The 13,760-nt window shown below is 58.9% G+C and overlaps 1 protein-coding gene across 1 annotated transcript; it reads right to left on the bottom strand.

Moving 5' to 3' along the window:
- Positions 1-2,659: 2,659 nt before the first annotated feature.
- Positions 2,660-3,712, bottom strand: FUT5 (fucosyltransferase 5 (alpha (1,3) fucosyltransferase)). The gene is given in 1 exon segment (NM_001005378.1): positions 2,660-3,712. A coding segment is annotated over 1 exon segment (1,053 nt).
- Positions 3,713-13,760: the final 10,048 nt, after the last annotated feature.

Genomic DNA, 13,760 nt, shown 5'->3' with positions numbered 1-13,760 from the left:
TGCGCGTGCGCGGCAGGTGCGGCGGGTGCGGCGGGGCCTCGCGACTCTCCAGTACCTGCACCGAGTAAAGTGTGGAAGACGGAGCCTGGCTCGTGATTCCGCGTCCCGGGGCCCGGGGGGGGGGGGGGTCACCTCCCGCGGGGGGGGGGGGCAGCTGCACCGGGACAGGGACGGGTCCCGTAAGGTGCGGCCCGGGATGGGACGGGGCACCCGGTGCCGAGGACGAGTCAGAGGTCCAGGTGGACCAGGCCTCCGTCCCCACGGGCGTGCTCAGGCCCCGTCCGCCCCCACCCGCGTGAACTCACAGCCACTATCTCTTTTCACTTGCTAAAAATACATGTGCGCTGCGCGTCTCCCTGTGGGGATAGGTCTGGGGCGGGCGCCAGGCCCGTCCAGGCCGAAACCGGCGCCTGCTGGGGCAGAGCCGCGTCCCCAGGGACCAGGTCCTGGTCCCATAAAAGCCCTGGCCGCAGCTCCGGGGGGATTGACGACGCGTCCCCGAGGAGGACAGAAAAAGCGGTGTCACCTTGCTGCTTGGCAGGTCCGGGACACAGCGGGGTGCTGGGTTCCCAGACCAAGGGGAGGGTGGGTGGGTCCCGGGAGGGGCGCGGCAGGGGCTGACACCCTGCAGACCTGTGGGCAGGGAGCCCCCCTCCTGCCGGTCAGAGTGGCTCCTGGAGGGCACAAGCCCCTCTGCAGCCCACACTGCTCTTCCCCTCTGCCCTCACCACCACCGGGGCTCCGGGGAGCAGCCCCTTCCCTCCCCACTGTTCCCCTAGAATGACCTCCCCTCTCCTTCCCTGACAGTGAGCTCAGGGCCGCCTCCTCAGCACCAGGCCCTTCCCAGACCCAGTCCCCATCCGGAACCCTGAGGGCCCAAAGCAGAAGCTGCCCCGGGAAGGATCATCCAGCCCAGCAGGCCACTCCCCAGTTCCCCACCACCCAGGCCCCCGGCTGCAGCTGACACCCCGAGGCAGGTAACAGGCAGGACTTCCAGGGGTTCCTGGGAGCAGGGCCTGGCAGCCAGGCCCCAGCCCATGGGTGGTCTGCTGGGAAGGCAGTTTCAGGGCTGAGGGTGGCTGGGCTCCCCACCCAGCCTTGCACTCTGTCTCCTGACTCTGAGGTTTGGGGTGGTGGATTCCCCCTCTGTTTGGGCTGACTCAGCCCAGCCGTGGCAGACAAGCCGGGGTCCCCGTCTGCTTGAGCAGAAGCCAAGCCTCAGTTTCCCCATCCCAGATGGACCTGAGCCACAGAGGTGGAAGTTACTGAGCCCCGGATGCACTAGTGGGAAAGTGACCTTGGAACGCAGGTTGGCTGCCCCTGAGGCCAGTAAGTGTGTGTGTGTGTGTGTGTGTGTGTGTGGACACGGGCGCGAGACGGCTGTGTGTTCACCCTCTCAAGGCCCCCTGGCGCCTCAGCCTCCTGGTCTCCCAGTCAGTTCCAACAGCCCAACCACAGGGCGCTGGCCCAGCCCACCAGAGAATTGGAGCAGAACTCAGCTGCCCCCACGGACCCCAGTCCTGGGATTCTCTGTGGTGCACAGCACTCCCTTGCACAACACACACACACACACACACACAGGCAGCACAGTGTGGAGCTCCGTGGGGCTGAGCCCATTGGATCACACGTGCTCACGCAGCCCATATGCGTATGCTGAGTCGTCACTCACCGTCACACTAGAAGGGACACAGTCAGCTCTCGTGGGCAAAATCAAGGGGTCAGGTGTTTGCCCGCACCCCGTGGGGTACCGAAGCCAGTGGTCTCACTCGCAGACCCCTGGGTCACCACTTATCACACACTCTCACGGCTCCCACGGTCTTCCCCCTCACCTTTGCTGGCAGGGCCTGCCCCCCCTGAACCCAGACTTCCTGGCCTTCACACACCTCCCCCCCACTGTGGGGCTTGACCTGAGGTTTTTTCCACCTCTTGACACTGGTGACTAAACCACTCTTGGTTGTCGGGCCGTGCTGGGCCTGTGAACTGTGGATCGGCATCCCCGGCCCCCACCCACTGGGTGCTATCAGGCCATGTGCAACTGTGACCACCACAAGCCTCCCAACACTTTGCCGAGGGCGCCCTGGAGGGCAGAGTCACCCTGGGGTGAGAACGGCTGTTCTGGAATCAGGGAGAAGACACCGGGTTTACCAGAGCATTCCCATTTGGAGAATGGTGCCAGTATTGCCCATCGGCGTGCCCCACGGGCAGTCCACAACAGCAAGATAACCACTCCCAGACCCAGCAGACCCATCAGCGGGGAGCGGGACCCCAAGGCCAGTTGCCTGGGGTGAGGCGTTAGTGGGCGAGGTGTGTAGCAGGGGCACCGCATCTGGTGGGGATCCTCGCAGGTCCCAGTGAGGCTAGGTGTCTGGGTGCCGATCCCCAGCCATGTGGTCACCGACAGCCAAAGTCCCCAGCAGCTGAGACCCCCAGGATTGAGGCCCCAGCAGGTAAGGTCCCCGGAGCCCATCTCCTGGCTCAGAGTATGGTAGCTGAAGTCCCAGGTCAGTGAGCTCTCCAGCCACCCAGGTCCCAGGCAGGTGGGATTCCTGGCAGGTGTCATTCCCAGGAGGTGTAGACGCCCCTCCTGCAGCGGAGGAGTCCCGGGCAGGTGAGGTGCCCAGCAGGTGTGGTGCGGAGCAGCCCGGGCCCAAGCTGCCCGTCAGGTGAACCAGGAGGCTATGCTGGGCACCGTCTGGTAGGCGGACTCCTGTTGCAGCCGCCAGCAGGCTTTGCAGAACATCAGGGACCAGCTGAAGGTGCGAGGCCGCAGTGTCTCCCGCCAGCGGAAGTAGGCGAGGTAGCGGGCGTCGTCCTTGTCCAGGGACAGCAGGTACTGGGCCAGGTCCTTGGGGTTCTGGAAGTCGTCGACGTGGATGAAGGCGTCGGCAGGCAGGAATTGTTCATAGCTCTTCCTGCTGGGGCCCAGCACCACGGGCACGGCCCAGGCGTCCAGGGCATTCCTCCACAGCTTCTCCGTGATGTAGTCGCGATGCAAGGAGTTCTCGAAAGCCAGGTAGAACTTGTATTGGGACAGCGTCTGGATCATGTTCCTCTGTGGCAGAGGCTTGTGGCGCTGTCCATACACATCCACTTGGACGTGAGCTTGCAGCTTGTGGTAGTACCGCACCCTTACCGAGTCCTCCCTCCAGTTGGACACCACCCAGGCCACCAGCTCGGTCTTGGCCGAGAGGTTGACCAGGGGCGCGGCTGGCTGGCCCGGCCATGGCTCCAGCCAGCCGTAGGGCGTGAAGATGTCCGAGTCTCTGCGGTAGGACATGGTGAGATTGAAATATCCATCCAAGGCCTTCAGCTGAGCGCAGTGGCTGGGCGATTCCATGCTGAACCAGACCCAGCGCTGGCCAGGTGGCCGAGGGGACGTCGGGAGCTGCTCCTTCGGCCTGTAGCTGACCTCTCGGTGATGCACCAGGACTGCGTCTGCCTCAGGGTACACGCTGCGGTTGGCAGTCATCCGGCAGTCGGTCGTGCCCGGCCACATATCTGAGCAGGGGGACAGAGCCACAGGGTGGTGGAATGGCCACGTCCACAGCAGGAGCAGCAGGGGCCGGCAGGCAGAGGACCCACGGGTGGCCTGGCAGGGTGCCCCTTGGGAGGTCACTGGGCCTGCCGACCCGTTGGGAGCCGTGGCGGGAGACTCTGCTGTGTTGGTCCTGGACATGGAGAACCACACGGGCTCTTCCTGGGACCAACGCATGTAAGAGAAGAAACACAGAGCCAAAAGCAGTTGGAACAGCACCCCGAAGAGATAGTGGCGCCAGGGACATCGGGTCTTGGCCAGGTTGTGTGGATCCATGGGTCAGTGCAGCTGGGGAGGGCGGGGGAGGGGTGGGGTCAGAGACAGCATCAGTGATAGGAACCGTGAAGCCCACGCCTGCCCACAAACCTGGGTTTCCCAAGTGACATTCTTGAGTCCTGAGGTCAGCACTGTTGCTCTTTGCAAGTTTACAGATGAGCCACCTGAGGCCAGGTGACTCGGTGGGAGACAAAGGCATAGCTGGAATCCCAGCAGTGGAGTCTGGCCCCAGAGCCCAGGCTCCGCAGCCTCTGAATCCGGGGAGGGGTCCCAGGGAGGTTGAGTAGCCCCCCAGGGCTCTCATGTCCCACCTTGTCCTTGCCCTTGCCCCTCCCAGCCTTTGCCAGACTCTTCCCCACTGCCCCGGAGTGGAGGCTTGAACCCAGGTCTCTGTCTGGGAGGGCTACAGTGGGCTCGGGCCTTGTAGGTTAGGCAAGAGCTCACCAGGTACCGGAGAGCTTGGGGGACAAGGTGTTCCCATCTAAGGGAACAGCCCATGCGGAGGCCTGGGGTGCAGGAGAGCCTGGCCAGTTTGTGGGGAGAGCACAGGAAGTCCCCAGATGGAGTCCCACATCGGGCGCCCTGCATGGAGCCTGCTACTCCCTTTGCCAGTGTCTCTCATGGATAAATAAATAAATCTTAAAAAAAAATCATCGTATCAGCACAGAGCCTCAGGGTAGATCTAGGTTTTCCAGAAACCAATACTTCTTCTTTTTCTTCTTCTTCTTCTTCTTCTTCTTCTTCTCCTTCTCCTTCTCCTTCTCCTTCTCCTTCTCCTTCTCCTTCTCCTTCTCCTTCTCCTTCTTCTTCTTCTTCTTCTTCTTCTTCTTCTTCTTCTTCTTCTTCTTCTTCTTCTTCTTCTTCTTCTTCTTCTTCTTCTTCTTCTTTTTTTTTTTTTGAGGGAGCAAGCAACCAAGCGCACAAGCATGGTGGCCCCACAATGGCTGTGACACTTGTCATGTGGCTAATGCAACTGAGGAAAAGATAAATATTATTTAATTTCAACAGTTATTTAAAAACTGAACAGTGTAGGGGCACTTGGATGGGTCAGTGGGTCAGTGGCTGAGCTTCTGCCTTGGGCTCAGGCTGTGATGCCGGGGTCCTGGGATCGAGGCCCCCAGGCTCCCTGCATGGAGCCTGCTTCTCCCTCTGCCTGGGTCTCTGCCTCTCTCTCTCTCTCTCTCTCTGTGTGTCTCTGTGTCTCTCACGAATAAATAAATCTTTTTTTTTTTTTTTTTTTTTTTTTAAGACAGAATCCTGGACTGAGAGTTACCATTGCCCCCAGCAATTCCACTTCCTGAGTTCCACCCAAAGGAGCTGAAAGCAAGGGCTCAAATATTTGTCCACTTCTGCACAAAACACCTCTGCTGTTCTCATAATCGCACGGTTCTCAACTGCCAAAATTTGGCAACAGCCGCGATGCCCGTTGAGGTTGGGACTGGATAAACAGAAGGGTGTCCATCCACATGCTGGAATAATCTGAGCTTTAGAAGGAAGGACATCCTCACAGTGGCTCCAAAAAGAGGAACCTGGAGGGCCTTGCCCGCAGACAGTTGGACCCGAGTTATTAGAGTCCACTTCCACAAAACATCTAGCAGAGGTAAATTCAAAGGGACGGGAGGTCATTTAAATGTTACCGGGGTTGGGGGGGGGAGATTATCAGGGGCCTGGGAGGGTGGACGGGGAATTGGAAGTTTCTGCTATTGGGACCAGAGCTCCCGTGTGGGGTGATGAGGAAGTTTCAGAACCAGAGGGGATGACTGCCCCCCATTGAGAATGCACTTAATACTGCCGAATTGTACACTGAATAATGGGTAAAAGGGCAAATTGTATGTCACATGTATTTTGCCACAAGTTCTAAAATAATGCAACATTTTATTTATTTATTTATTTTTAAGTAGGCTCCATACCCAACGTGGGTCCCCCTCACCGCCTCCCACCCTGTCCGTCTTGGAGCCAGCCACGTGCCCCAATAACACATTTTAAAATTTAAATGTTATATTTTATTTATTTATATTTATTTATTATTAAAGATTTTATTTATTTATTTGAGAGAGAACACACGAGTGGGGGAGGACGGGGCAGAGGAGAGGGAGAAGCAGACTCTCTGCTGAGCAGGGAGCCTGAGCCGGACTCGGGGCTGGAACCCAGGACTCCACACCCAGTGCATGACCTTGAATTCATGGAGAGTTGGAAGCTTAAGTCACTGAGCCACCCAGGCGTCCCCTGGATGCTACATTTTAAAATAATGCAACCACATCCCAGGGCTTATGTTTATTAGATTATTAAAGGACCTGATAAACGACCCGAATCGATAAGCCCTGGGATGGAGGCCCGCTGGGGCACCCTGCTCAGCGGGGAGTCGGCTTCTCTCTGCCCCTCCCCCACCCGTGCACACAGGCTCTCTCTTTAAATTTTTTTTAAAGATTTTATTTAGTAATGAGAGACAGAGAGAGACACACACACAGAGAGAGAGAGAGAGAGAGAAGGCAGAGACACAGGCAGAGGGAGAAGCAGGCTCCATGCAGAGAGCCCAACGCGGGACTCGATCCTGGGTCTCCAGGATCACGCCCTGGGCTAAAGGCAGGTGCTAAACCGCTGAGCCACCCAGGGATCTCCCCTCTCTCTCTCTTTCAAATAAATAAATAAAATCTTTAAAAAAAGTACAGGGGATCGCCTAGGCTTATGGCCAGCTTCTGAGGTGGGGGCAGAGGGCAGGCTAGTAGGAGTGACCCTAACTTCATTGGACCCGACGGTCCTATCATGGGCGGTACCGGAAGCCGGGGACTAGAGTGACCCCCCACCCCCCACCTCCCGCCGCTAAGGCTTGTGAGGCTGTGGGCATACTGTTGACCCATCCATGAAGGGGTGACCTAAGCCGCTGGTTCTGGAAGTGGGTTCTGCCGAGGGGTGGGCAGGGGTCCTTGGAAGGGGGAGGCGAGCAATATCCAGCTACGAACCTCCCCTTTCACCACATCCCACTCTCATGTATAGTCAGTCAACAGACATTTCTTGACCACAGGCTGTGCGCTGGGTGGGCCTCAGGGATACTGCAGGAAGCAAGTGGGTAAAAAAAGAACACACGGAAGTCCTAAGTAAGCAGAAGATTTTCTTTTCTAACGAGCGAGGACGGGTGGGACCTGGTCTGGCCTTCCTGGTTGTGTGAGCTGCGAGCTCAAGCCATAGGAGCTCCTTTTGCAAAAGGGTGGGAAGGGCTTTCTGGGCAGGTGAACAACCTGTGCAAAGGCCCTCAGGTAGCAAAGGTACGGAGGGATGGGGGAATTCAGAGGGACTGGGCCTTCCTGAGCTGGGGCTGAGGTCACAGCTGGAGCAGAGGCCAGGCCACAAGGAGGGGGCTCTGACTATGGTCTGTGCTGGGGGGGGGGCAGACCAATAAAAAACTTTATTAAAAAATGAACATCTGTCTGTCTGAAGCCCACTCAAAAAAAAAAAAGTGAAGAACTTGAATATACATTTTTTCAAAGAAGATATACAGATATGGAAATAACCACAAAAAAGATGTTCAACACCACTAATAATTAGGGAGTCGGTGGCGGGATAGGGAGCCACGTGGCTTCCCACAGAGCAGTCACGGCATCCACTCCTGCTTTGAGACTCTCTCAGGCCACCATGTAGGGGACAGGCCCCTGGGGACAGAGCAGAGGCAGGGAGACCACGAAGGAGGAGGCTGGTACAGGCTGCTGAGAGTCTGAAGTCCAGTTCTTGGGAGTCACCCTTCCCCGTCCCCAGATGGGAAGGACATCACTTCCGGGAGGCTGCTTCACGCTGCCCGGAGCTGCAGCATCTGAGCGAGTAGCCAGTCCCGGCCACTGGAGGTTCTGGGAGGTTCTGGGAGGTTCTGGGAGGCTGACGGTCTCCTAGGGCAGGGCACCGCCGGGCATGGGAGGCTGCCCCAGATCTGCTCCTGGCTCGCGGCTCGCTCTCTGCTGTGTGTGTGGGGGATTATCTGGTGACTTATTAAATTATAACTCATGAGCTGTCCATCTTAGTGTCACCGGGCCCATGGCCAGGGCGACACTGGAGCCTTCCCACAGCCACCCTGCTGATAATGGAGACCAGGCCAAAGGGGATTCCCTCCGGCAGGTCACCCAGACTCCCAAGCGCACTAAGGAGCCTCCGGTGATGCCCCTGCTCTGCCGGAGACACTGTTTGCCCCTTGCCCCCTTTTGTGCACCTGGTTCAGCGCAGAGAAGTGTCCCTGCCCCACCTCCCGGGGAGCTTGGGCCACACTCACTTTTTCTGCTGCACTCACAGCCCTGCGAGGACACAGGACACGAAAGTGAAAGCGGAAGAGCAAGAGGGAATAAGAGATCAGGTCGCGGGTCAAGGATTTTGACCGTGGGGAGGACCTGGCTGGCTCCGTCGGTGATCTTGGGGTTGTGAGTTTGAGTCCCCACACTGGGGGCAGAGAGGACTTAGAAATAAAATCTTAACAAACAAAAAAACGCCGAACAAATAAATCGACAAACCCCAAAGCAGGCGTTTAGTGGGGGCGGGGGGGGCAGAAGTTTCTACCTATTCCACACGGGTGATCAAAGTTTGGCTCGGCTGCGTCTTCAGGTGTGTTGGGTCAGAGCCCCGTCCTGCCTTCCACTCCCTGAGGGACCTGGGACTCTCAATGCCCAGCGCCTGGGCATGACGGGGTCACCCTAACGTCCCCTGATGTTGGCCCAGATGGCTGGCATCCACGGAAGGTTCCCCGCTGAGCCTCGGACAAGGCCAGAGTCAGGTCCCTTCTCTCCCGCGGTGGGTGCATGGGCAGGGTACGGGCGCCACTGGCCGTGCTCGCTGCTGCTGTCTCCAGAGGGAGCGAGCGGCCCATCTAGGGGAGCATCCAAGCAGGATGGCTCTGCTGCAGAAGTCACCACTTTGGGATGCCCCAGAGGAGCCCAGAAGGACCCCTTTATCGGCCCTCGGGCCGGGCCGGGAAGGTTCCAAGAGGCTTCGTCCTGAAGCTCCAGGTGGGCTGGGACGGCAGCCGGATGGGGAGGCCCCCTGGGTTACTCCTCTCCAACCTGCTTCTGGGCCCCCTGGTTCGGATCCGCTTGTCACCGTGGCCAGACAGGTGATGGAGGGTGGTGCCGTCCACGGAGCCCCACCCCCCACCCCACGACAGTACCTCAGGACCCCAACCCCCTGAGTCACGACTGGGGCAGGGACTCAAGCAGGAGCAGCTAGGCTGGGGGGGCGCCGACGCGGATTTCCCTCGCACCAGTCCCCCCAAAGCTGTCTGTCCGAGGGCTGCAGGCTGGAGGTGCTCCTGGGGTCACTGACCGAAGCCAGGCTGAGCCCCTGACGTCAGGCTGCCCCAACCACAGGGAAGGGGAAGCTGGTGATTGGGGTTCATGGGTTCAGTAGGGCTCCTGGTCACTCTGCTTCTGCTCGCTCCCTCCCCACCCCGATCCGCCACTTGAAGGGACTGGGACTGAGAACCACCGGTGGGTATCAGGGGGACAGGTCATTGCGTGATTGGCACAGTGCTCAACACCCCCACCCCCAGCCAGCTTGCACATCCGGCCCAGGGCCCACCCTTGCTCCTCCCTCCTGCCCTGCACGCTGCTTCCCTCCACCTGGAACCTTCCACTCCCCTCCCTTACTCTCTCTCTTCCTTCTCAATATGCCACCTGCCCGGGGGAGCCTTCACCCATTGGGCCTCCCCTCCCTTCGTTTAGTGTTATGACCTCATACTACTAAAATTTTATTTCAGGCTCTATTGCTATTTTTATTGTTTGCTTCAAACACCTGGCAAGTGGGATGGGGGGTTGGGATTGGAACCTAATGGCCTTAGGATGTGCAAGTGGACCTGCAGTCAAGCTCTAGGGTCCGGGCTTTGGGGGTCCGAGGACCTCTCCTGCCTAAAGCCAGAGGGACCCGGTGCTTATCCTGAATTTGCTGTGTGACCTGAGAGATTTCCTGACCCTCTCTGGGCAAGGCTTGCCCAGCCAGTGCCAGGCAGGCCTCCCTGGAAGGAAGCTGGTCCCAGAGCCCAGATTGGGGGGACCCCCTCCCCTGGGTTCAGGACGAGGTAGCACCAATGTATGGGATGAGGCAGGGCCTCATTGCCCTACCTGGGGTCTTTGCCTGCATCAGACCCCCAGTGCCTTGCTCCCTGGGCTGGGTGGGTGATGGAGATGCCAGCCTCCTGGAAATTTCTTTCCCCCTGGGGCCTCAGGGCTGTGAGCCAAGGGTGGCTGGCGGCTCAGGAGGCAGGCAGGGGGCCCCTTGGCCTGCGAGGGGTAAGAAATGAACCACATGGGTGATCTGAGGCACGTGAAAAGGTGATGGGGGTGCAGGCATGATGAGGTCACCCTAGCATGCCCCGATGTTGGCCCAGGTGGCTGGGGGTCCAAGGAAGGTTCCCCTCTGAGCCTCGGAGAAACTTCTGGGAAGAGGGAAATGTTCAGCTCTCAGACATCAGTTCAATGGAAGACAGTGGCCCTAGGGACCAAGGGTCCCTAAGCCCCACCCTTACCTTCCCCCAACCCCGGGACTGGCCCTGCCCCAGCCTGCAAGGCCGTCCCGGCCTGGGCTCCCAGGACCCATGGCTTGCAGCCAGCCAGGGGGAGAGCGGCCCCAGGTGTGTAATGTGGGTGGCAGGTGAGCGATGGGCCCAGTGAGGCTGGCTCAGCCCCGGGGTTACTGGCGGGCTTGGCAGGGGTCCCCCAGGCCTCCCACACCCTCACCCACTGGTGCTCCTCCGTCCTCCCCGCGGCCCCCAGTTGAAGGCATAGCAGGGATTACCGAGTGTCCACAGTGCAGACAGGGAAACTGAGGCTCACTGAGTGTCTGCAATTCACCTTCCTCCATCTCCTCCCCCCACCAAGAAGACCCTTCAGTCTCCCTGGGCTCTTGCTCTCTGCAGAGAACAGCAATTTCCCCTGACCCCAGAATGTTCTGGAAGGCCTCATTTAAAGTCAGAATCCAGGATGCCTGGATGGCTCAGTGGTTGAGCGTCTGCCTTTGGCCCAGGTCCTGGGATCGAATCCCGCATTGGGCTTCCCGCAGGGAGCTTGCTTCTCCCTCTGCCTGTGTCTTTGCCTCTCTCTCTGTGTCTCTCATGAATAAATACATAAAATAAAAATTCTTTTTTTTTGAAGATTTTATTGATTTATTCACGAGAGACACAGAGAGAGGCAGAGGAAAAAGAGGCAGGTGGCCCTAAAATAAAAATTCTTTTTTTTTTTTTTAATTTTTATTTATTTATGATAGTCACAGAGAGAGGCGCAGAGACACAGGCAGAGGGAGAAGCAGGCTCCATATACCGGGAACCTGATGTGGGATTCGATCCCTGGTCTCCAGGATCGCGCCCCGGGCCAAAGGCAGGTGCCAAACCGCTGCGCCACCCAGGGATCCCTAAAATAAAAATTCTTAAAGTCAGAATCCACCTGCAGCCCCTGATGGTAGGCTGGGCTGGAACCTGACCGAAAGAGCTTCGGAGAATGGACTTTGAGCTCTGACAGCTGTGTGACATCCGTCAGGTGAGTTCCCTACTTACCTCTCAGGGTCCTCGTCACCTCCTCTGCAGAAGGAAGCCAGGGCTGGCACCCTCTTCAGGTGACCCGGCGCCTCACCATCATCCTCCCGGCAACGCTGGAAGGTCCCTGCGGGGCGGGACTGTGGGCAGGGGCTGGACACCCTCAGGCCTGGGCCCCCCTCCCCACTTGCTGGGCCTCAGTTTCCCCTGCCAGGTCATCTTTAAGAGCCTCTTCGTGCCCATCATCAGGGTGCCGGGGGCTGCTGCGTGGAGGGAGGGGCAGGCGCCAGGTGATGGGAACCTGGCAGCCCCAGGCCCCAGGCATGTTGGGGTCTGCCCCCCTGGCACCCCAGCCCGGCCGCTTCACGTGGCTGAAATTTCAGCCCAAGGTGGGTGAGCCGGCAGGGGCTGGACACGCTTCATTTTCCAATTTCTGGAAATAAAAGCTGTGGGGCCCTCTATTGTCGAGTGGAAAAAAGCTGTTGCAAAACTCTGCGTGAAGAAACCACAGTGCCGAGGTGCGCCGCCGCTGCTGCCTGGCGCGGGGAGCCAGAAGGTTCCAGGGGGGACGAGGGGCCGGGGAACAAAGGGCCCTTTCTCCTCTCACCCGGGACAGGTTTTGGTGGAGCGCGCGTGTGGCGCTTTCAGGATCAGGAAAGCCAGTGGGGGTGTTTTGCAAGACAGAGAGCGGTTCCGAGATCTGTTGGGACAAGGAAACAGAAAAGCAGAGAATTCGTTGGTTTGTTTTTGGAGGACGTTTTCCAGAGTTCTGACACCTGTCCCTCCGCTGGCAAAAATCTGGGCCAGGAATGCCAGCGACCTGGGCACCGGGCCTGGGCCTGCAGGGAGCAGATGGAGAGGCCACGTGCAGATGTGCCCAGGATTGCCCCCCGCCCCGCACGCCCCGGCAAGCAGCGATCTCCCCCTACCCTGGAAGTCCTCCTTCACCGTCGGAATCCACCTGCAGCCACTCGGTTGCCGGCCCAGCTGCCGCCCCTTGCCCGCCCCTCAACCCCGAGGGCACTGGGAGTTGGCCTGGGAACAAGGGTTGAGCCAGATGGTGGAATTTGGGGGCCCATCTCATGTGCCCTCTGCTCAAGACCTTCCCGTGGCTGTCATCAGTCTCAGGGGCAAAGCCCCCCAGGTCCGGCCCCGTCTCCCCGCGTGCCTCTACTATTCACACCCCAGGACCTTTGCACATGTACTGTTCCCTTGGCGTGGCACCCTCTCCCTGATATCCACATGGCTGCCTCAGGTATCGCTCTCTTGACTCGTTGTCTACCTGCGCCCCCCCCGCACCCCCACCCCCCTGCTTTATTTCTGCCCACAGCACTACTACCATTCATCGAGATCGCGTGTTCGACTTATTGGCCTCATCTGCTCTTGCCTCTCTCCCACCAGAAAGTCAGCCCCATGAGGGATCCCGGGCCCCTTTGTTTCCTGCTGAGCCCCAGCACCTTGAACCCTGCCGGACACACAAGAGGGCCTGAATAAACATGCCCTGAATGAATGAATGAGTGAGTGAGTGAGTGAGTGAAAGTACTAAGCACAGCTGGGAAATTCTCCTGTCTCCTGGCTTGTCATTGCCTTCCCCCAAGACTGGGCGCCCCGTGGGACGGTGCCTGGGTCCCAGTAGGACCTGGCACCCTGTCGCTGCTCGGTGAGCAGGTGCTGCATGATTTACAGCATCTGTGATTCAACACAGACAGAAGCTTGGGATCCGACTTGGGAAATGATTAATGAAGACTTCGGGGGGACTCCGGGCTCTGGGGCAGAAGGGACCCTCGCCCACCCTCTTCCTTGCCCCCCACCCTGACCGCCCTGCCCGTGGCTGTCTCTGGTGGCCTACAGGTGAGACGTGGCTGCCCTGGGTGACACAGGGCAGGCGACAGGGGGCCCCGGGCGGCAGGCGCGGGCAGGCAAGGAATGCCTCGCCAACAGGAATGAATAAACAGACTCCTTGGATGTCGGAGGTTGGGGGGGGGTGCTTTGAACCTCACGCTTGGCTGAGGATGTTTGGACAAGGCAGGCGGCCAGGGGTGTCATCAGGGCTAAAATTAGCCTCTGATTCCCGCTCAGTCCCTCCCTCCAGGGCCAGGAGAGAGGCCAGGACAGGCCATCGCTTAAGTGAGGACTAACTTTGTGCCAGGCCAAGCTCCTTGAATATATGAATGCACGTAAGCCTCCTGACGGCCTCGAGACTTGGGTACTATTCTCAGTAGTAGTATTAGCCCCATATCACAGACGAGGAGACTGAGGCCGAGCAAGAACACTTGGTTCTAGGTTGTACAACTCTCAAGGGGCAGAGCAGAGATTCAAACGTGGCATTTGGGGACTGTGCCCTCGCCGTCGGGGCTGTGTGGAGGGTCAGGGAGCTAACAGACCTCACGCAGGGGATACTTGGGGGAGGCGGTGCAGGGCCCCTGCTTTCTTCTCCAGAGTCACAATTTCAGC

Source organism: Canis lupus, chromosome 20 (genome assembly GCF_011100685.1).
Source record: "Canis lupus familiaris isolate Mischka breed German Shepherd chromosome 20, alternate assembly UU_Cfam_GSD_1.0, whole genome shotgun sequence".
In the NCBI taxonomy this organism is placed as follows: domain Eukaryota; kingdom Metazoa; phylum Chordata; class Mammalia; order Carnivora; family Canidae; genus Canis; species Canis lupus.
This window is presented reverse-complemented; position numbering and strand designations above follow the sequence as displayed.